Source organism: Lucilia cuprina, chromosome 2, assembly GCF_022045245.1.
Source record: "Lucilia cuprina isolate Lc7/37 chromosome 2, ASM2204524v1, whole genome shotgun sequence".
Classification (NCBI taxonomy): Eukaryota; Metazoa; Arthropoda; class Insecta; order Diptera; family Calliphoridae; genus Lucilia; species Lucilia cuprina.
Genome location: NC_060950.1, coordinates 7,866,969 through 7,891,775, shown reverse-complemented (window position 1 = coordinate 7,891,775; position 24,807 = coordinate 7,866,969). Strand labels below are relative to the sequence as shown.

Genomic DNA, 24,807 nt, shown 5'->3' with positions numbered 1-24,807 from the left:
AGACTATAGACTAGACTATAGACTAGACTATAGACTAGACTATAGACTAGACTATAGACTAGAATATAGACTAGACTATAGACTAGACTATAGACTAGACAATAGACTTAGTTAGTTGGTACTGATACATCTTTAATTTTACATTCCAGAAAATCATTCCACTTTTACGAGCACTACAACCACTGTACAATCCATCAGCAACAGAATATGTTGCAAACATAACACTGGAAAATAGCCGCATGCGAACATGTTTGATGTCTTTCAGCGCAACATCAAACGCAACCACTTGGCAAAGCATACAAAAACATAGAGTTTGATTAGTCAATATTGGGATTTCGTGGAAAGTGGTTGAAAGAACGGAATATTGTATAACCAAGCGATAAAAGTAAAATCGGTCGTTTTAAAAATTTTATGAAAATTCATTAAATGTGAAAAAAAATAATCAAAACAAATAAATTTCAAGATTTAAGTGAAATCATAAGAAAGAAAATAAAAGTGGAAATACAAATTGGTTTAAAGAAAACTAAAGTGGAAATTAGAAAGGAAGTTAAAGCAAAAAAAAAGAGAAACGGAAATTAAATTATTATTAAAACAGGAAATAACAACAAGGAAAAGTGCAAAAATATTGATTGAAAATTAAGTGTTGGTTGTTAACAAGAAAACAGAATTAAGGTGATAACAAGAATTGTTTGAAGTTAATAAAAAATGATGACAAATTAAAATATTTTAACAAAATCTTGTAAAAGTGCAAAAAAGCTAATGAAAGTAAATAAAATAAATTTTTTCTTTGAAAGCAATTTGAAATTATATTGAAAATTTATAAATTGTAAAGTGATTTGAAAGAAAACAACAAAAAATTTGGCGCCTTTCAAAGAAAATAAATTTTAGAAATTATTAATTAAAGGTTGTGAATTATTTGCAAAAAAAGTGTTTTAATAAAAAAAAAACAAAAAAAATATTTTCAAAAATGCAAAAATAACTTATGTATAACATTTGAAAAATTTTTGTGAATTGCTGCTGCTTTAACCCTAAAACATTACGTGAACAAAAACAACCCCTAATTAAAGCGGCACTATTTTAATAGATTTAAAAAAAATCTGATTATGGAGGACGAATTACGTTGCCCTACTTGCAAACAGCTCTTTGCTAATCCCGTTTTGCTGCCTTGTTTTCATGCTCTGTGTTTGGGTTGTGCTCTGGATATACAAACACCCTATACACCAGGAGCCATATTAGCTTCGGTTACTGGCGGTTCAGCCTCTTTAAATGGTGGCACCATACACAGTGTAGCCGCCACCATACATCCACATCCTTCTGGTGCAGCCGCCAATCATCATACACACTCACATACACACGCTGCCACTAGACATTCTTCAAATTCTTCTGCAGCCAGTACTGCCAGTTCGGCTACCGGTTCCGAATCGGTTACATCCGATCAAGATCAAGCCGATAAGGTTAGCATTTTAAGTGAAGCAGATTCGGGTGTTGTCTGCTGTTCTAATACTTCACGTCCAGTATCATACGCTGGTACTGGTCATATACAAGGCTTATTGCAAGGTGCTGCCTCTGCACCTCCTGGTGCTGCTTACAGTCTCACTTGTCCTTTGTGTCGTAAAATCGTTTTCTTTGACGAGGGTGGTGTACGCAATTTACCACCCTATCGTGCCATGGAATCTATTGTAGATCGTTTCTGTGCACGCGAAGCTTTACGCTGTCAAATGTGTGAAACAGATCCTAAAGTGGCTTCATTGGTGTGTGAACAATGTGAAATTCGTTATTGTGATGCTTGTCGTGAGTTATGTCATCCGGCTAGAGGTCCTCTAGCTAAACATAACTTGGTTAAGCCAAAGGGTGCCGCCCAACAGCGTGAATCGGTTTGTGGTGAACATGAAGATATTTTATCAATGTATTGTCTAACTTGCAAAATGCCAGCTTGTCCGGAGTGTATTAATGATCAGCGTCATCCACAACATGAAGTTCAACCGATCAGCACTACTTGTAAAGCTCAAAAGGTAAGTGAGATTTCGGGAGCTTTAAAAGATTGTTTTTATAATAATGTTTAATAAAAGTGAGTGTAAAAAATTAAGGGTCTAATATTGGTATTTTAAAGAAGTTTTGGAAGCTATTGTGCAGGAATTCTCGATATATTGTGAATTGTGCGATTGTGAATTTATTTTCATGTTTCGGAACTTTGGAAATATTTGTTATTTTTCCTAAGATTTATAGATTGTTTTTGACAGTAATATGAATTTGGAACTTTATTTTTAAATTATGATTTTCTTCAGAATTTCAATTTATGCTTTCGAATGGCTTTGATTAATAAGGTCGGGAAAGTGGATAGATCCAAAACTGATAATGACAAAAGTCTCTAGTATAAATTGTACTCCAACTAGTCTACAAAATGTTGATATAATAAGTTAACTTTAGGGAGTCATACTCGGCCAAAGATTGTTATCCTAGCGACAGCTGTATTAACCGAAAGTTTTTTCCCCATTAAAGAAATATTGTCCACAGTCGGTCGAACTGTTACAACAACCATTTAAGCTATAACAACCTCTATTGCAAATACCTCTTGAGAAGTAGTAATGAGATGTACTAACATAAACACTTACTTTTAATGACTACTATATACCACCTGCATTACTATAAAGACTTTTTTGTGAGTGAAGGCTTTCTAGACTAGTAAATATTTTTTTTTAATCTGATATTAGCTGTGAGTTGAACATTTGACTAGCAAACCCAAATCCCTGGGTTCTATTCTCGCTAGCTCTTTTTATTATTAAAAACAAAACAAAAGAGCTTACTTAAGAACTTCTTTGTAAGCGAAATTACAAGTGCTTCTTAAACTCCCTATTTGTAAACGAGCGCAAAAGTACTTGCCTCCAATGCTATCACTGAGTTAAAATAATGTGTTAAAATGCTAATGAAGAAGCAGTGAAAAGAGTTCTAAATAGCATTTTAACCCATTACTTTTCAATGTAAGTTTTTTTCGGGTTGTCTTAAGTTAATATTCAGACCTGTAAAGAACTTGTTCGGAATTAAATAGGACCGTTTTAAAATTTTTAGAAATTGAGTTATAAGTTTCTTATTCAGTTTATAATTTTTAATGTAGTTTTTAGTTAAGTTTTTGTAATCAATTTTCTAAACGCAGCGTCCAAATCAACAATTATTCTATCTATCAGTCTTTCGAGAAATACTACAATGAAAATTAGGAAAATTTGTTTAGAAAATATTTAAAAATCAAAAGAAAAGCTTATTAAAATGGACTCTGTTGAAGGCAATATAAACGAATTTTGTACTCTGTCGCTAATTGCCATCCCAGCAAAAAAAGTAAAACGAAGTACTTCCAAAGGAATGACATTTATCATCACATCAAAGGAAGCACTAAGTGATTTTTTAACTTCTGTATAATACATCAATTTTACTTGCTAATAACTTCCAAAAAAAGAACATTAAAATTACTTAGAATGACTTAAGATGAAATGAATTTGGAATCAAATAAAAAGAACACACAAGTCTGTGTTAAAATCATCACTTCTTTAGGCCTTTTTCAGTATTTCCATGGAGTAAAATCTACTTCTTTTTGCGCTTCTTTGAAAGTTCTTTTTTTTGGCTGGGATAACTTGTACTAATGTTCGTCTGTACTTTAATAATATTTGAGTCAAATTAGTTGTATTCTATAATACTACAATTTTCCTTCCTAATAACTTCCAAAAAAAGAACATTAAAATTACTTAAAATGACTTAAGATGTAGTGAATTAGGAATCAAATAAAAAGAACATACAAGTCTGTGCTAAAATCATCACTTCTTCAGGCCTTTTTCAGTACTTCCATGGAGTAAATTCTACTACTTTTTTCTCGCTTTTTTGGTGGTATAGCTTAGTATGCCATTAATACATTGCTTCTAAGTAATGGAGGCGTAATGTATTAGTCATGGTAAAGTTAGTTCTTACTACTCATATTTTGTTGTTTACTTATAGATAGTCTAATTTCTACTTATAAGTAATGAAATATATAAATGCTTACTTATTCATTAGTCGTCTATCTAGCAAAGCTGCTAAAAGCTGTTTACGTTTTAACTAATTACTTTTAAGAACTTAGAAAACTTGAAAGTTTTTACTATGAATGTTTTATACTTAGATCATATGTACATGAAATTAAAAGCTTAATTCGTTCCAGCTTATCCTTACTTTACTTTAATTTCTCTCTTGCGTTTGCTTCTTTGGAAATAATATTTATATGTATATAGTTCTCTCTATTAAAGCAGTTATAAATCTATCAAATGTTTGATTATTTAAGGAGCAAAAAGGATCTAATGAAAAACATAAATTGTACAATATACTAAGAAAAAGTACTTCAAATATGTTTAGAAGAAATAAAACAATACATTTTCTTTGTAAACTTGTAAATATCTAAACACGCACACATACATACAACAGCATAAATAAAGATTGTTAAAATATTTATTTAGTTCTTTATTTGTTTGGTATTACTAGTATTTTTGTGTTATGGTTTAACTAAAACTATAAGGATTTTCTTATTTCTATGAATGTTAGTTTGCTAGAGTGATAGTATTTGGCTTAAACAAATAAATAACCAAGTTGTAAATCTTCATATTTATTTTTTTGTTTTTGCAGTAAATATAGAGTAAAATAATACAAAACCTAGAGTCATTTTTTATCGCTACATATGTAGGTACATATGTAGAAATAATAGTTATCAACTACATTTACAAAGTAGTAGTTGTATCTGCAGAAGAGGTACACGGAGGGAAAAGTTATTGTTACAATCCGTATCAAAAGTTAACAATGCACTGTTGTCATTTCGATTACGCTTTGTTTAATTTTTTACAAAAAATCGTTGTCTTTTTGACAACACCACGTTCTCTTTGACATATTTTATTCACATATATGTTGTTGATTTGAGAACTATCCGTACATACTTTAACGACGGATGTTATTGAAAAATTACAAAAAACTAATTAGGGAAAACCCTCTGTTGTAATTTCGATTACGTTTTCTTTAATTTTTTTACAACGAATCGTTTTTATTTTGACAACACAACGTACTCTTTGACATGTTTTATTCACATATTTATTGTTGATTTGAGAACTATCTGTACATACAATGACAACGGATGTTATTGAAAATTTAGAAAAACTTAAACGTATTTTTTCTCGCTGTGTATAAGAAATTATAAAATTTACAAATGTGATTGTTTTTTAAAGTGTAGAGTAAAGAATAATATCATATAAATACATATTTCTTTTTTGCAAGAACTATTTGTATTTATCTGCAGCAAATAAAACATAAGAGAGAGAGAGAGATACAGAATTTATTTTTTTCTATCTAAAATTGCATTTTTGTAAAAAATGGCCAGTGGTCAAATAGAAACGACTATATTAATGCTCTAGATTTTTATCTAGGGTTTTATTGCAAATATAATTTAGATTTTAAAGTTAGAAATAAATTGAAGTGTTAAAGTGAAAAGAAATTGTAAAATAGGAAATTGAACACTTTTTACGTTCTTTAGCTTCAGGAGAAGGGTTTCTTATTCCTTTTTTTTAATTTCCAAAATATATAATTTCCGATCATATTAAGTAAGTATGGATCCTTATAGATTGCTTAGTCTATCTTTCTTTCTGAGGACCCCAGATATCTTCAGAATATAAATCTGCAATAACTCTATCATAAATGTTTTCGAAAAGATTGCTGCAAGAAGAAAAGCGCAATTGGTCCATAAATATTCAAAGTATTTATGGGCGAATGATATCTTCAGGATATAAAACTTTAATAATTCTTTCATACAAAGCAAAATTGGTCCATAAATAAGAGAAGTATGAGCAGAACGTCTAGGTCTGTTGAATACAATTTTCTGAAAAAAATCTAAACTTTATATAGAATTTTTTATGAAACCCATATACCTTCAAAATAATAAAATATCAATATGTATTTCAATCATTTATGATTTCGAAAAGTTTGCTACCTGAAAAACCAAAATCGGTCCAAAAAATAACAGAAATATGTTGCTATAACAGATCTTCTGTTGAACTCAATTTTCTGAAGTTTCGAGATATCTCTCTATAAATCTCTTTTAATACAGAGATTTAAACTGGCTGGACCGATTTTCGTGAAATTTGAAGCATAAATACATCATTTCCTTGAAGCGTTAATACGCTGGTCGAAAGTTGGGCCAGGAGGGAACAAAAAAGCGGTTAAAAGAAATTTAAATTTAGTACTTTTTAAATATATTTTTATTGTCTGTTCCGAAAATATTTCTGATGTATATTTCTCAAAACTCAGAAGACCATTTCAATAAAGAAGCTCATTGAAAATGTTTGGACTAGAAGGAGACAAATAGAGCTAAAAGCTTTTCATCCTTTTATTTCATAGACCTTACTACTCTTATGCTTTATTATCCCGCACAACGCCGGGTATAAAAAGCCAGTCCGTCCGTAAATAACAAAAGTAAGAGGAAAAGTAAGAGGAAAAGTTTGGCCTCGTTGCCTAACCCTTTAACGGCTCATATCTCTAACCAAACTTAGGACATTACATGACCATGTTAAACATGGAATAAAATCAACTCTACCTAGCATAAAAAAGAACTTCCAAAGAATCGAAAAAGAAGTAGAATTTTTTCCATGGAAGTACTGAAAGAGACCTGAAGAAGTAATGATTTGAACACAGGTTTGTCATACGAGGGATGTTCTTTTTATTTCTTTCCAAATTCACTACATCTGAAGTCATTCTCAGAAAGTATTTTTTATGTTTACCTAGTGCTACTTTTGAAGTGGTGATAAATGTTATTCTTTTGGAAGTACATAGTTCGTTTTATTTAAAAAAAAATATTGAAGAAAATCAGCTTGTCCTGTGATGGGAATCGACTCTACTTTTAAAACATTATATGAAGCTATATGCTCACTAAACTAACTGAGTGTTAAGAAATCTAATTTTTTTTTTAAATTCTTAAAGAAAACTCTACTATTTTTCTAACCAATTTTTTAGTTTCTTTTAAACTTTTATTAAAAATCTTAAGTGTTTTTTTTTTGCTTTTGTAAAGAACAATTTTTCCTAACTCAAATGTTTATATTGTACAACCATAAAAAAGAAAATATTGACGAAATTGAGGAAAACAAACCTCACAACACATACACAACTTAAAAAAATAAATAAATAAAATAAAAACAAAACAACACCAGCTGGCAACATACAGACAAACAACCACTAACACCACTTCCATTTGGAAAAACCCAATACATCCCTAACAAAACAAACAAACATATAAAAGCCAAAAACACAAATATACACAGGACACTCTTTAACGCCCTAAAAAAATGTATAAAACTAAAACTTAAAGACCATAAGAGAAGACTAACGAGAAAAATAAGGAAATCAAATTCCTTAGACACCTACTAGCGTTCTTAAAGTTATGCTATTCTTTATTACCTTAGTAACCAAAATTATGTTTTAAGATATAAGAAGAGACAAGCTAAGATAGCCACGTTTGTTGTATAATAGTTTCTTTTTAGAATCCTTTTTATTTAACTTTTTCTCATTTTCATAACACTTAACTTGACCAGTCACTTCCATTTCATTTCGCAACCTTTCCTGACACAAAAAAGGATATGTATACAAAGAAAATGTTAAGCGTGTTTGATGTTAAGCAAAATTTATGTTAGACGTCTGCCTCTTTATACGAACCATCGAAAAATGATGGAGTATATGTTGATTTTGTTATACTGTTTGTTACACATTGGAAGAAAAGTGTTTAAGATCTTTATTAGATCCGTCCATCCGTATTTTCTTATCCATCCGTTTAAAACGCAATTGAACCTAAACAGGATGAGTCAGAGTTTGTAAATCAAAGTGTTAAGAGTTCTAAAGAGTTCGGGCCATATTTGATCCAAACTTTTTAAACTCTTTCTAATATAACCATGGCTTCTTTGTTTACCTGGCACCTGATCCATATGATTTAATATATGTATACTCGTTATACCGTTAGACAAACATCGGGAATTTTTCTCAAAAAATCAGATAAAACCATATTCTTATGGTTTCTCACTGAGACATTAAAGAACCGATAAAATTTTGAAAACCTTGGTTCTTACAAATGGCAAACTTTTTTCACTACGTCTGTCTGTGTTATGTACCAAATGTTGGTCCAAGTTTTATCAAGGGATTTGAGAAACTTTAATTGATTTCTTAATGAAATGCATGAAAGGAACTCTTATGGATTCATAAGAGATGTTGTATCTTTTCGCCTAGTCTAAGCTGAAAAGTTTGAAGGCTAAGGCTTGAAGCCACTACTCGTATAAGATAGTCAGACTCTTCAACTCACTTACAAAACTCAAGAAGTTACTCTATCTGAAGTTTCATTAAGGTTTATGAGATGAAGCATTCGGCGTAAAGTTGAGAAATTGGTTAACATACGAATGGAATCCGAGAGACTTTGAAATAGGATTTTGCAAGTACGAAATGCAGACTGAATAACATTACTTGTGAAGATAAATTGATTCTTAACGATAATCTATAGTTTAGGAGATTCCGCCCGAACATTATAGTTGACACCAAAGCCAAATAGTTAGGGTCATGCTTTAAATTCCCTTGGTTGACCCAACGGGATTCTATCTGTTATGAACTGCTGAAAATTTTGACAGATCATCAAAGAAAATATGTATCGAATGCAACTGCATTAAGATAATGATCTGCATTTGATGTACCCAAGGGGATCCTATCTATTATGAACTGTTGAAATCTCAGATCAGATCATCACAGAAAACATGTACCGAATGTAACTGATGCATTTGAAGCGGTCATTGGCCGAAAAAATCTTAATATATGCGGCTAGACTGCATCGTAAGAAATTTTTTTCATAATATTTACGAAAATTTTATGTATAATACGAAATATTAAAAAATCTATTACTTTTCTAATTTTACAAAAGTACAAAACCCTGTCATTATATTCATGCCTATTATTTACGAAAAATATCGTACATTGTATGAAATACTTCGTTGGTTTTACAACAAGAAATTGTTTAACAATATCTATGAAAGTTTACGAAATATTTTAGTATAATGGAAGTTAAGAAAAAAGATATAAGAAAAGATCTTCTCCAGACTTTTCTAAAACTAGAAAACACTATTTCGTTTAATGCACGAAATTTTCATAAATATTATGAAATTGTTTGTATTAAGTTTTCATCGTAATAAGATAAACATTTTGTGTCTAATTCAATAATAATATTAAAGTTTGAAGAAGTCTGTGGAATTATAGTTCTAAATACTGTTTTCAAATTGAAAACATACCTACAAAAACTCTTTGCAAACTAACCCTTTAGCCGAAATATTCATTAGACTCCTGTTGTCACGAAGTGTTAGTACAACAATATTTATTACCCTCCAACTGTCAAAGTTGAAGTTGGACGCATTTTTCATGTAAATTCTGACAGTTAAAGTAAACTATAAGATTACTAAAAAAAGAAAAAAATCCTAAGGATAATGATGATGCTGTATGCTAAGGAAGTGGTTTTCATTTATTTCTTATGCCTCACTAAGGGTTGGAACAAGAAAAAAGTGAAGAAAGAAATACAAAAAGAAAGAGAAAAAATTCGAAAATAGAAGAAATTTTTTGTTAAGAAAAGGCACAAGCATATATTTATTGTATAATTTTTTAAAAGGTTGTTCTTGTGTTTTGTCATAAAATTTTGTTAAGTTGTACTGATTAATATATATATTTTTTCGTATACATAGTCTTGGTGACTTAAAATTTACTTTTGTGAAATCAAATATTGATTTTGTTAAAATTTGTTTGTTTTCTTTTCAATATTTCAACAAATCATTTGTTAAATTTAATCTTTTGTTAACGATTTGTTGACACTTAACTGACGAAAAAGTAAAATCTTTATAAATGTTTCAATAACAAATTGTATATTAGCAATTAGGCTAAGAATCGTTTTAAAATCGCATATACGACTTAGAAATATTATTCAATGTCCACACAGAGAGAAAAACCCGGTAGAAAAGTGGTGAAATTTATACAATCCGTTGTCAATATGAGAGCATACCACGTTTGTTAACATTTAGCCAACGGATGTGTATAGAATTTCGATTTCAACAACGAAATGTTACAATTTTGACAAAGTTGCGTGTAACTGACAATATAGTGTTGCCGTATTTATTTACTTTGATAACGTTTTTGAAAAATTATAAAAACTTTGGTGTCAATTTGGTACCAGGCGTGTGTAATTTAAAAACGTTTTTTCCCTTTCACTAGAAATATTTCTTTGGAAGTTCTTTTTCGACAAGTAATTGTTGAAATTTTGACAACATTGCATTGTCTGACAGCATAGTATTGTCGTACATATGTATGTATGTACTTTGACAACGGAAGTTGTTGAAAATTATAAACACTTTGGTGTCAATTTGGGACCAGACGATACATGGCGTGTGTAATTTGATAACGTTTTTTTTTCTCTCTTAAGATCTACTTCTTTTTAGCTTCTTTGGAAGTTCTTTTACCACAATTAAATGTTGAAACTTTGACAACATTGCATTGTCTCATGTATGTATATACTTTGACAACGGATGTTATTGAAAAATTATAAACACTTTGGTGTTAATTTGATACCAGATAATACCAGTCGTGTGTAATTTGAAAAAAATCCTATCTCAAGATACACATCTTTTAAGCTTCTTTGGAAGTTCTTCTTCGACAATTAATTGTTGAAACTTTGACAAAATTGCGTTGTCTCATGTATGTATATACTTTGACAACGGATGTTGTTAAAAAATTATAAACATTTTGGTGTCAATTTGGTACCAGAAGATACATAGCGTGTGTAATTTGAAAACGTGGCTTTTCTTCTCTCAAGATCTACATCTTTTTAGCTTCTTTGGAAGTTCTTCTTCGACTATTAATTGTTGAAATTTTGACAACGTTGCATTATCCGAAAACATGTTGTCGCTCACTTTGTTGTTGTATACACTTTGACAACGATTGTTATTGAAAAATTATAAACACTTTAGTGTCAATTTGGTATTAGACGTTGAATAATTTGAAAATGTCTTTTTCCCTTTATGAAGACCCACTACTTTTAAGCTTCTTTAGTAGTTCTTTTTCAACAATTACTCGTTCTACATTTTATTGTATTTAATCTGGTTTTTGAAATATTTTTTTAGTTTTTTAAATTCAAAATATTTTCCAGTGTCAGACACAATTTTTATATTAAACTAATAATCCATTTTGTTTTTAGTAATTTTATTTTATTTTTGTCTATTTATTTTCTAATCCAAATTTCCCCTGTGACAAGGCAAATAAATTTTTATTTAGTTTTATTTCTGTTAGATGATGATTTGTTTATTTTTTTTTTTCGTATTTATTTGTCGTAGTCTATTTATCTAATAATATTAGTCTGGCAAACAAAATACTAAATAAATAAAATAAAATTGTCTACAAAATACTCTCATATACTAGACAAATATAATTTGCAAATAATAAATAAAAGTAAAAATTGTTTAGCACACACATACACAAAAGACTGTGGAGGACAACTATTTAGAAAATAATGAAAAAAAGAATTTGTTTTAGAAACATGAGCTTATGGATTAGCGGTTAGATAAGCAATGGTTTTAGACTTACTAAACTACTTCTATGTAAGGAATAGTTATCATAAATGTATTGTGTAATAAACATTTTAACCCCTTACTTGGTAACGAAAGTTTTTGCTGGGTATTTCTTACTGTGATTTAAGAAAAATATCCAGTTGGCCATTTTGGGCTTTTTCGCGCAGTGAGTTATTTAATCAACCAGCCAGACTAGTGCACAAGGCTACGAAGGAGTTTATTTATTTAACTAAGCTTAGTACCTAAAAAGGACAAAAAAAGAAAATAAAAATCGACTGTACCGAAACAAAAATACTCTAAATATTGAACTAAGTTTTCGAGCTATAATCGTTCTTTGAAAAACGAAAATTATGAGAATATTCGCGAAAATTACAATAATCAAACATTTTTTTTAAGTTTTTTAAATTAATTACCCATGAAAATTTTAATAAAATATAAAACACAAAAATTTTTAAAAATGTTCTAAAATATAAGAAATTTAGTACTTAAGTTAACCTTAATAGAGAAAGTTCTTGGAATATTCGCGAAAATAATAAAAATCTAACAATTAGTAAAACTTTTTAATAAATTTTATCAAGAATTAGAAATTTTTCAAGTCAAAAAGAAATTTATGGTCTAAATCAGAGAAGCTCAAGATTGTCATTTCATAGCACGCGTGATAGGGTAAGAAAAATCTGCTTACACTAAGTTGATACACATACACTATAGGTTTAATTCTTCTTCAGTTGGTTTGCTCTCAAACCTTCTACGAATATTCGCGAATAATAGCAAAGACTAAACTTTAAATAAACGAAAATACATTTTTTTTTAGTCTACAAGTAATAGAGTACGTAAATGAACTATAATTTAATAAATTCGAAGAATATTCGCGATAAAATTTGTTGTTTTATTATTTTATGAAAATCCTTATATAAAACAAGTTCGAGGAATATTCGCGAATAATTACTTCAGGAACAGGATATAGAATTCAATAGTTATTAAAACTTTTAATGAATTTTTAAATTCAAACAAATAGTAAAAAATTTTTCAAAATAAAAGAAATTCACTACTGCAATTAGTTCTTGGAATATTCACGAAAATAATAAGAATTGTATGATTTTTAATATTTTTTTGTTATATTTTGTTATAAATGCATAAATTGCATATTCTGCTTTAAATAGCATATATTTTGCATATTTCCAAAATTTTTATAGCATATTTTGCATATTTTTTAATTTTTCTAAAACAAATTGTTTTGTTTTCGCTGTATTTCAAATGTTTACAACAAATTTGGTATTTACATATTTGGATAAAAGCAGTCCTTAAAAACCTGTATATTTGTTGTCAAAAGCTTAAGATCTAAATATTTTTTTATATGTACCTTCACAAAGAAATATTTTTTGGTGCATATTTTTTATATTTTTAGTGCATATTTTCACATTTAATAGTTCATATTATAAGCGCATATTTTTATGTTGTAGTGCATGAAAATCCTTGCTCTGATTATTAACATTAAATTACTTTACACTGCACTAGTAAACAAACCGGTAAATAGTGTGTTTTATACAACAAAGCTTTTGAAGTTTTATGTTTTCTTTTTTCTGATTTTCCTCTATAAACAATCTTTAATATTTACAATATCCTTTAAACTATAAATCTTATTGTGGTGTTAGACTATAGATTTTAACTACTTATAAAATAAATAGACTAAAAGGATAAGGCTACGAGTATAGACGTTTTATTATGTAAGTAAAGTACTCATACAATACTTGTTTTATAAAAAAAAAAGAAAACAGGAAAATTTTCTATATAATATAAACTAAAGAATAAAAAAGGACTAAAGAAAATAACAAAATAAAATAGGAGAAAAAAACATAAAAATGTAAACAAAATTGTAATGAGTTCAAAAGAATTATAAAAATTTCAAAGAATATTTGTAGCAGCACAACACAAAAAATAACAAGCAAAAGTGTGCAAAAATGTTAAAAAAAAGATCGTAAATGACTGGGGACAGTAAATGAAAGGAGTTTAAAGGTATTTCCTAAACAAAATTTAAAGAAAGGTGTTTCAAATGAACTACTACTTCTAAAAGAATTGTACTAATCATGACTTCAAAAGTAGTGATTTGTCTTAGCATCTATGGAAGTTATGTGAGATGACTTCAAAAGAAGCGAATTTCTTTATTTATATTAATATTATTTAAGGCAAATTAGTTGAGTTTTATAATCCTACAATTACACTTCCTAATAGCTTTCAAAAAAGAACATAAAATTTACTTCTTGAGAATGACTTCAGAAGTTGTTAATTTGGAATCAAATAAAAAACACATCCTTCCTATGACTAGCCTGTGTTAAAATCATCATTTCTTTTTCAGCACCTTCAGGAAGTAAATTCTACTTCTTTTTCGCTTCTTTGGAAGTTCTTTATTGGCTGGGTAGTTTTTTGATTATTTAAAGTATAACTTAACGTTTAAACTGTTAAAAGAAGTTAAAAGTTTCAGTTACAAGACTTATTCTCTGAAACCTAAGATCTTTTCTTGCATCTCCTTTGAACTAGTTCTTTTGCTAATTACACAAATATTAGCTAATCCTTCCATTGCTGGTAAAAGTAATAATACTTTTAAATACCTGTTTGTAATTATATTACTTGCTTGGTGCGGCAATGTGTACGTGAATGAACTCAACACTAGCAGCTAGCGACAGCTGTACACGTATTTGCAACACACCAACAGCAACAACAACAAATGTTTACAACTTTATTTACTTTTGTTTATGTTTTGTAAATTTTTACCTGAGTTATTTTCTATATATATTTTTTTTCTTCTTTCAAATCGCTACTTTCTAGAGGTGTGTTTGTGTGTTTTTTTTTTTCTCTTGCAGATGTAAATGTATTCGTTGTAGAAGGTCTTGTTTTGTAAGGGGTGTTGACAGGATTATAAACATGTTAAACATTGATTAAAGTGTATGTTAACGTTTGCATACATACAATTAAGAAGATTTTAAATCTCTAGTATTTATTGGCAGCTAAACATTTTTAAACACGCAGGTTTAGATGTTAGACGAAAATAATCTTCTTATCGGTCAGTCGTGAGGGAGAAAAACTGCAAAAGGAAACTTTTAATATGTTAGTGAGTGGTTTGGATTAAATGATTATTTCTATCAGGTTTAAATAAAAATGTTAGATTTAAAGAGTTTTGTAAAATTTTAAATAGAAAATTTTACATAAAACTCTTGAAATACTTGAATCTTTATACCCTACACCACTTAAGTGGGGAGGGTATTTTGGGTTTGTGCTGATGTTTGTAACGCACAATAATATTGGTCCCATACCCACCATAAAGTATGCCAATCGGCTCAGAATTATTTTCTAAGTCGATTTAGCTATGTCCGTCCGTCCGTCTGTCCGTCCATCCATGTAAACCTTGTAATCAAACTACTGGTCGCAATTTTGAAGATAATTCAATGAAATTTGGTACATGATATTCTACTATAGGAATGAAGCCTGTTAAAAGTGGTAAAGATCGGTCCATTATTTCACCTGGCCCCTTTTATTTTCTACAAAAATTCAATTTTGGGGCGAAAACACAAAAAAAATCAATTTTTGGTGAAAACATAAAAGTCTATTTTCTGGCTTAACGGAAGGTCATAGGGCAAAAAGGATTAAATTCTGTGATCACTTTTATTTCCTACCAAAAATCAATTTTTGGGTGAAAGAATAAAAGTAATTTTCTGGCTAAACGGAAGACCCTAGGGCAAAAAGGATTAAAATCTGTGATCACTTTTATTTCCTACCAAAATTCAATTTTTGGGTGAAAACATAAAAGTCCATTTTCTGGCTAAACGAATAGGGCTTGTAAACATTCTAATCAAACTACAGGTCGCAATTTTGGAGATAATTCCATGAAATTTGGGACATGATCTACTATTGCACCGTAGATAAAGCCTATTGAAAATGGTCAACATCGGTCCATTATTTCACCTAGCCCCAATAGAACTGAACCCGTCAAATAGGGCTTTTAAGTTCTTAAATGCTTTATTATGAAAACTAAAACACATTTTATTCGTATGATTTTTTTGCCCAGTTTATACCCTACACCACTATAGTGGGGAGGGTATTATGCGTTTGTGCTGAAGTTTGTAACACCCAAAAATATTGGTCCTAGACCCACCTTAAAGTATACCAATCACTTTCTGAGTCTATTTAGCTATGTCCGTCTGTCTGTCTGTATGTCTGTCTTATAGAACAATAATTGACAATACTAATTTTTATAGTGATCGGGCCTCATTTGACCCTAGCCCCCATACAGACTCCCCTTCATTAAATGACTTGAAGGTCAAAATTAACTTATAATTACTAATAAAACGATTAAAATCTACATAAATGTCTTTGCAGTAGACGTAAATTCATCTACCAAAATTTATAAGGATAGGCCCATATTTACCCCTTCTCCCCTATGAGCCCTCTTGTAGAAAATTTCTCTTTTTTGTCAACAATAAGTAAAAATATTCCACAATAAAACAAATTAAATGCTTTATTTAAAAAAAAAATCAAAATTTTAACATACTGACTGGTGTAGGGTATCATATGGTCGGCATATCCGACTATAAATTCATACTTGTTTTTTATTCAGAACCAACTCAATTTGTATTTCTGCTTAATATTTAAAATTTCATAGTATTTCAAAATACCCCTATCTCTTACATTAAAAAAGGTTTAAAAAAAATAACTAAAAAAATTCTCTAATTTATAGCCACCATGATTTAACACAATTGCTATTAACGACTTTATTCTACATTTATAGATTTCATCTAAACTTTTTTTTTTTTGTTCGTCTTCAATAATTGACAACTTTATATTGTTTTAATTCCAAATTAATGTTGGTTTCTTTTTTAGCGTATAACACGTGCTAGATGAAAAAAAAAATCCAATTTATTTCCATTACTCTTCTATGCCATTAAATTTTTAAATAAAAAAAATATATTCAAACAATTGAAAAAAAAGTAAATAAATAAATTGATAAAAATTAATTTCATTTCATTGAGTTTGGTTTAAAAATTCGTTTTAAACAAAACAAATTATATAATTCTTGTCATTTAGGTATTTAATTTAACAATTTGTTTTATTTGTTTGTTTGAGTATGTTTTTTTGTTGTTTTGTTTTAATAATTGTTTAATCAAGCATTAAAAATTACTTATTTAATATTATGTGAGGTTTTTTTATGGTCTCACAGTGGAATTGATTGGAAAAAATTAGCAAGACATTTTGAGTGTTTAAAAAGTGTTGAAACTAATCATTAGAAATCTAATTCTCTGACTATTCGCGAACAAATTCTCAGCCATGAGATTGTAAACAGTAATTAGCAAAATCCTAAATTCCATACATTTCATCTAAACCAAGTCAATTTAAAACTTAGTGACACGATTATACAACAATTTCCTGAATGGTTCGCGAACATTTTTTTAGACAATGGAATTGTATAGAAAAAATGTGCTAGAAACTTAAATAAACCACACATTTTATGTTAAACAAGTAAGAAATTATAGTTGGGCAAGCTCGACCATCCTACACCTTTTACAAAAATATAACGTGATTTAGTAGCCATAATAAAGCATTTAAATTGAATTGTACCTTACCTCAGATATACATACTTAGGCCGTTTATTGTTGAATAAAATTGTGGTCATTTAAGTGAAATTTTGATGAGGCCTTTCCATAGGGGCTAGGGTCATAGTAGGACCTATTATTATGGAATTCGTGAGGGTCATCAAGGATAGTATAGAACATGGTTTTGCAACTTTTTGTTGACATACGAGTATATAAAACATAATTATGAACTTAGAAGCCCTTTTCGGGGGGTTCAGTTGTATGGGGCCTAGGTGAAATAATGGACCGATGATAACTATTTTCAATTGACTTCATCTATGGTACCATAAAAGATCATGTGCCAAATTTCATTGAATTATCTCCAAAATTGCTATCTGTATTTTGATTACAAGGTTTACAAGCCCTATTCGGGGGTTCAGTTGTATGGGGGCTAAGTGAAATAATGGACCGATGTTAACTATTTAGGGCTTCGCCTACGGTGCCCTAAAAGATCATGTACCAAATTTCATTGAATTATCTCCAAAATTGCGACCTGTAGTTTGACTACAAGATTTGCAAGCCCTATTGGGGGGTTCAGTTGTATGGGGGCTAAGTGAAATAAGATCTTAACCAATTCCAATAGGCTTCGTCCCAGGGACCTAGGAATATCATGTACCAAATTTTATTGAATTATAATCAAAATTGTGATCTGTAGTTTGATAACAAGGTTTACATGGACGGACGGACAGACGGACATAGCTAAATCGACTTAGAAAATGATTCTGAGCCTATTGGCATACTTTATGGTTGGTATAGGACCAATATTATTGTGCGTTACAAACATCAGCACAAACCCAATATACCCACCCCACTAAAGTGTTGTAGGGTTAAAAAGGGTTAAAACTACTCATTAGATAACAAATTCTTAGAATATTCGCGAAAAAAAAACTTAAGCGAGTGCTAGTAGCCACTAATAAGTAAAATCCTAAATTCTATACATTAATACAATAGATCTCATATTAAAATCTATTCAAAATCAAATCAATTTAGTATTTAATTAAACAAGTTCCTGGAATATTCGCGAAAATAATAATCATCATAAAAATTTTATTTTTTTTGATATTTTTAAGATGAATTCAAGTAAAATAATTTCAATTGGATTTGTTTTCTTTTCACAAGTTTCTTATTCTAGTTCTTTTTTTTAAGCATAAATTTTCCCAAATTTTTTTACACTGTGCATTGGCGTTCATGCATATGAGTGAATGTTTTTTTTTTTGTATTAAATTAGTAATTTCATTATTTATAAATTATTCAGTTTTTGTTGCTATTAAGTTTGAATATTTAAATTAATAAGTATTTATTTATGTTAATTGTTTTGATTTTATTACACACTGATTATAAACGAGGGTAAATTTAAAAGAATTCTGAATATTAACAGAAAATCATAAAATGACAAAAAGAATAAAGTTAAATAAAAGAATCAGCTCTTGAATAAATATTTTCAAAATTACTTCGATTTTGTAGGGGTAATCTCAAATTTAAGAACGAATAATATTAATATGTAATGCAAATTAGTTCAACAGGAGTTCCTGGAATATTCACCAAAATTATTAAAAAAGTTTTTTTTTATGATTTTTAATATTTGATTAATTTTAAATTAAAAAGTTTTGAATTTAATAGAAATTTGTTTCCTATAAGTTTATAAGAAAAGAATTATTCTAGGAATATTCGCGAAAATTATTATAATTTAATATTTTTCTGTATAAAGAGGTCAAAGGTCTTGAACATGTTTTTCGCTTTAAATATAATAAATATTTCAGAGATTTCTTCTTGAAAACTGATTATTTCATAAGGTCTTAGGTCTTCGTTAGTTAGTACTGTTCTGATCCATCAATGTAGAGCAGATATCGACTGAGATTTACCTTTAAACAGTCATGGGGGTCTTAACAGTAAAAGGGCCTAATGAATCAATGCGCAATGAAATATGTGCTGATATAGTTCTCTCTTAAGTTCAAATCACTTTAATCATAGTTTATTCATATCTTTATTTAGTAAATATGATTAAAGTGAGTTCCAGGAATATTCTTGACAATTTCTTAAATTAGTTTAAAATTAAAAAAAAACTTTGAATTTAATGAAAATTTGTTTCATTCTCATTAAATAACACCAAGAATGTTCGCCAAAGTTTCTTAAATATAATATTTTTCAATATAAAGAGGCTAAAGGTTATTTTGTAACCTCTTGTATATATTTTGCTATAAATATGCTCAGTAGTGTCTATCTCTCCTTTTTGAATTTGCTTCAAGATTTTCTCTCAATAACTTCTTCATTGAGCCACGTTTTTTTTTCATAAATGCAATGTATTCGAAAAAATAATGTATTTAAATAAAAACAAATTTATATAATTATTCACTAAAATAAAACATTTATAAATATTTGTTGTACAAATTTGTTTATTTTAAATTATATTTTAATGGATGTTTATTATTATTAAATAAGTAAAAAAAAGAATTAATAGCAAAAAAAAAAAAATTACATATTTATGTACGAAATTTAGGGTTCGAAAGACCAAAAATCTAGCACACGAGAGCTTAGGTACTTAGGTTACGTGGGCTGCTCGCTAGTTACCTAATTTACTCGGAAGCCTTGTGGCCCATTGTAATACATTTAGAATTTCCCCTAACTTATGCTAAGAGAATGGTTTCTGTCCCTAATTATCTTGATTATTTGGTTCTTGCAGTCTTCGTGAAAGCTAGCCGGTAAAACTGATCATGTTTACATATGAGTCATCTCTGAGACAGTTTAGATCACGAAAAAGAGCTCTACCAAGATAAAGTAGTCAAAGCTCTTGAAAGGATGGGCAATCACATACCGATTCCACTCTTGCTTCGTCCAAACAATAGCTTTAAGTTGGATACTTTCCTACATATATCCAATCAAACAATGGCCAGAAATTATACTAGTTAGAAGCCTAATCGAATTCATACTAAGATGTAAGAGTGTCCTAGTTCTATACGTTCTCAGAATACGCCAGAACAGTCTCTACAAGTAGTGATATTTAACCACCGGAGTTATGTGTCCTCTAAAGCCTCGGTATTTGTTAATTTTGATAGGATCGCCAGAGGAGTGTGAATATCTCTTAGCGCATGGATTAAGTCTAGGAATAATTCTGCTTTTATCCATATATCCTGGTTCCCATATCAACTCCAAATAATATTGCGGCAGTTGTGCCAGCGACTGAATACTATTAAGAACAAATTTCGACTTCAGAACATTGAAGTTAACAGCCTTGATTGATTCAAGCCTGTACACAAATACATACTTAGCAAAAAAAAGAACTTCCAAAGAAGCGAATAAGAAGTAAAATTTACTCTAAGAAAAAACTTAAAAAGGACCTCAGAAGTTATGTCATAAGAGGGATGTCTTTTTTATTTGCTTCCAAATTCATTACATCTGAAGTCATTCTGAGGAAGTAATTTTTATGTTCTATACCTTAAATTAAGAAAATTGATTATTTTCGCTTCTTTAGGTGTCAAGAAACATCACTTCCACAGAAAGTAAAAGAAATTCACTTAGTGCTACTTTTGAAGTGGTAATAAATGTTATTCTTTTGAAACTACTTCTTTTTTGTATGTATGGTTCGTATATATATGGAGGGTTACATTTAAGAGACTCAGATTTGCCTCACGTCTTTGTCGGTGACATTTAACTATGCCTTAAGAACCGTGCAGGTGTCAGGTAATCGAGGAGACAGTAATAAATTTAGTTTTTCGGAGAAAATTCCCGAGCCCAGATCTCTTTCTATCTTTGAGCCATCAGTATATATTGAGGCAGTATTTACGGCCGAATCATCCCTTCGGTCGGTATTGTGGTCCTAAAGGACCTATTACTAGAGACAAAAATTGATGTAAATGCGTTAGTTGTAATGAATATTGGATCAGAGTTTCTGTTAAGAATGGAAAAAAGCTATTACAAAAGCTTATCAATGAAAAAATTGGCCAGAGTTTCTGGTGAGAATCGAAGGACTGAAAAAACTACTGAAATTTCGCAAACATAGTTAAGGTTCGAAGGACCATATACAAAAGTCTATTAATATGTTTCAAAACTGATTGAATATATAAGAAATGAAATATATGTTAAATCAGGGAAAGTAAAGAACTCCAGTTTTGTAACTAGTTCTTAAGCAAGTTGGTTGTCATTAAATATATTAATGGTCAATGTGTGTAGGTATGTATAATTGGCAATAATTTAGACATATTATGATAGGTTATTGAAACAAACTATATATACTGTTACTTTCCAAAAACAATTTCCTTTTCCTATGTAAAAATGTCTAAACATTTTAAAGAAATTCTTTTTGTTACTAAAACTGGGCAAGTTTGCATTAAATTGGGGCTTGTCTTCGATCATATTTGTTAAAAAAACTCTCCCTTATTTATATTTGTTAATTTTATTATTTTTTTTAATGAAACCATTAAAAACTAAATAAATTTTTCTATAAATTTTTAACATTCTTTTTTCACCAAAACTTTTTTTGGATTTTTTTGTAAAAATAAAAAAATACATTTTATAAGGGTGTTGTCTGTCCCTCTGGTATTTATTTTAAAACAATACTTCAACATATGTTGAAATTGAATACCCTAAAAAGAGAACAAAAACACTTCATATCCTTTAAACAAAAGGCACGCTTACCCATATGTCTTAAAGTGTCAAAAGCGGCTTTTTTTTGTGTTTTGTCATGATCATGATCACTGAAGTGTCAGTGACAATTTCTGTTTTTAAATTAACACTATTTCTTCCCACTTTTTTAATGATTTGGTGTGTCAGTCAAAAAAAAAAGGTGCCATAAATTAAAAAATTAACATTTTTATGGCACTTTAATTTTTGAAACTGCATAAAGGGCTTCCACTGCACATTTGTGACACTACACAACTGTCAACAAGATCATTTAGAGTGTAAGTGTATGCTTGATCGTTTTTTAAATTATGTCACTTGGTATGAATGGTTTTTTTTCTGTCGAAAACCATTAAATTGTTTGGTAAAATTTTAAAGAATTTTTTTTTATAATTTTTTACGCCATCATAATATTTTTTTCTTAATTTTTAATTGTTTATAATTGTTAATGGTTTTACTTTTATTGTTACTTTTTATGTTATACTTAAGTAATTCCTTTAAATGTTTGTTTAATAAAAGAAACAGTCATAAAGATTGCATTATCTTTAAATGAAATATAAATGAAGACAAGTAAATAAATTTTATCTTTTTTTTCAAAATTATAAAAATCAATTGATATTATTGGATTACAATCAAATACAACTAAAGAATTTTTAAAAATTGAAGCTATGTAAAGGGTGGTGCCTTATAGTGGGTTAGCTACAAATCCAATATTCTCCATTTTATATGTTTGATATGAACTTGGCAATTGTCAGAATATTTCTCCATAAATAATTTTCTGTTAAAAAAAATTCTTCACATAAACATATTTTCAACAATGTGTGAAAACAGTTTAACGTTCACACTTTGTTTGTAATTCATACAAATTATTTAATAAATATTTAAATAATATATTTTGAATAGCATAAAATTATAAATAATTATATGTGTGTAAAAACACTTAATAAATCATTTACTTTATTTAAATCATAGACAATTAAGCAAATAAGTTCGTTTACTTTTCGTCCTTTTCGCCTACGGTTTACTCCTCTCTCTCTCACACTCTTTCCAACTATTTCCATCTATGTCTCTAAATAAATAATAATAATAAATGTAATTAAAATTAACTACTTACTATTTTGTATTTTAAATTAAAAGCCAATCATGACATGATGACATTTCTACTTGTTGTTGTTGTTATTATTGTTGTTATTTTTGCTATTTTAATTTATTTCATTTGTTGTTGTCGAAATAGTTGCAGTAGCAACTTTGAATTTTAATTAAATTTTATGCCATATTCTAAATTGAAACAAATCAAATGCAGATTTTGTTTGCATTAAAAAAGTTTTATTTTAAATTAAATACAAATTATAGCATTAATAAATATTTTTGTCAAAAACAAAAGTTATAAATTTTATGCAGGAGGGGGACTAGACATAGACTAGACATAGACTAGACATAGACTAGACATAGACTAGACATAGACTAGACATAGACTAGACATAGACTAGACATAGACTAGACATAGACTAGACATAGACTAGACATAGACTAGACATAGACTAGACATAGACTAGACATAGACTAGACATAGACTAGACATAGACTAGACATAGACTAGACATAGACTAGACATAGACTAGACATAGACTAGACATAGACTAGACATAGACTAGACATTAAGCAATACTAGCATCATTTTCTAATCTTCTGGCGTGTGTGTCAACAAGATTAATTAATCAGAAATAGAGAAGCTCACACTTGTATAAACACCCAGTAATATTATATAAAGAACAGATTTATCTCTCTTTAAAATTAAATATATATAACTTTTAAACATTAAAAGTAATAATCATTAAATTTAATTAAATGTTTGATAATTTTTCTCTGAACAACTTGACCTAGATTTTTTAAAGCTTCAATTTAATAAATCTTTATCATAAATCTAAAATGAAAATTAAAAACAGGTTCATTAGTTCAACTCACTTAAAATTCTCCATAACCTAATAGTAACGGCACAATTTACAATAATTATAACAATAAGATCAAATGCTATTATATTCACCCTATTTCGAGAAATGCCACCCAAAATACTATTAAAAAAATATGTTTTTATTTTATTTTATGACATTTATAAACTTCAAAAACAACTGTACAATCTCCAAAAAAAAAAACTTTTAAAATTAAACACCCAAAAATAATGTTCCGCCAAAATAAATATATATGACCAAATGGAAAGTATTGGTTTTTAATTGAATTTATTTCAGTCACCGTTTTTTCTGACCAAACGAGAATCACTTACAAAATTAAACATTTAGTTTTTTAATGGATTTAATTTCAAACTACATGGGTGTATCCCAATCGTTCGGACAACGATTGATTTATTTAGTCATCCATTCTCATCCATCTAAGGGTATCATTCATTTCGTCTCTCTGCTTAAGTATGTATGTGTGAAAGAGTTTTTCTTTTTGTGTATCTGTGTTATCATCATGTCATATTTAATTTAATGTCTGTATGTACATTTAAGACTCAAAACAATTCATTCAATATTTGTGGACGGCCAATGTTTGTATTGACTTTAAGAGATTGATTACGTATCAATAATAAATGTGAATGAATTTGAAGTTGAGTGACCTTATTTTTTGTGCTTCGAAGGGATTTTGTTTAAATTAGAAAAAGCGGGTTTAGTTAGGAAAGCGATAAAAACTAAGAGCTTCTGTTTTTTTTAAATTAAGTTTTCAGCAAATATTTACAGAGAGTAAGAAGATGGAGTGGAGAAGTCATTAAACATACATATTGGTTTAATATGATATGTAGACAAGACATAGAAAAGACATTGACAAGACATAGACAAGACATTGACAAGACATAGACAAAACATAGACAAGACATAGACAAGACATAGACAAGACATAGACAAGACATAGACAAGACATAGACAAGACATAGACAAGACATAGACAAGACA

The 24,807-nt window shown here is 29.0% G+C and overlaps 1 protein-coding gene across 1 annotated transcript in view; it reads left to right on the top strand.

Moving 5' to 3' along the window:
• Nucleotides 1–886: 886 nt before the first annotated feature.
• LOC111683049 (E3 ubiquitin-protein ligase TRIM9) overlaps nt 887–24,807 on the top strand; it is a 182,461-nt gene continuing 158,540 nt past the window's right edge. The window contains exon 1 of the mRNA XM_046947079.1: nt 887–2,012. Within this exon, the coding sequence (XP_046803035.1) occupies nt 1,104–2,012 (909 nt within the window). The 5' untranslated portion in view covers nt 887–1,103. The remainder of the gene's footprint in view (nt 2,013–24,807) is intronic.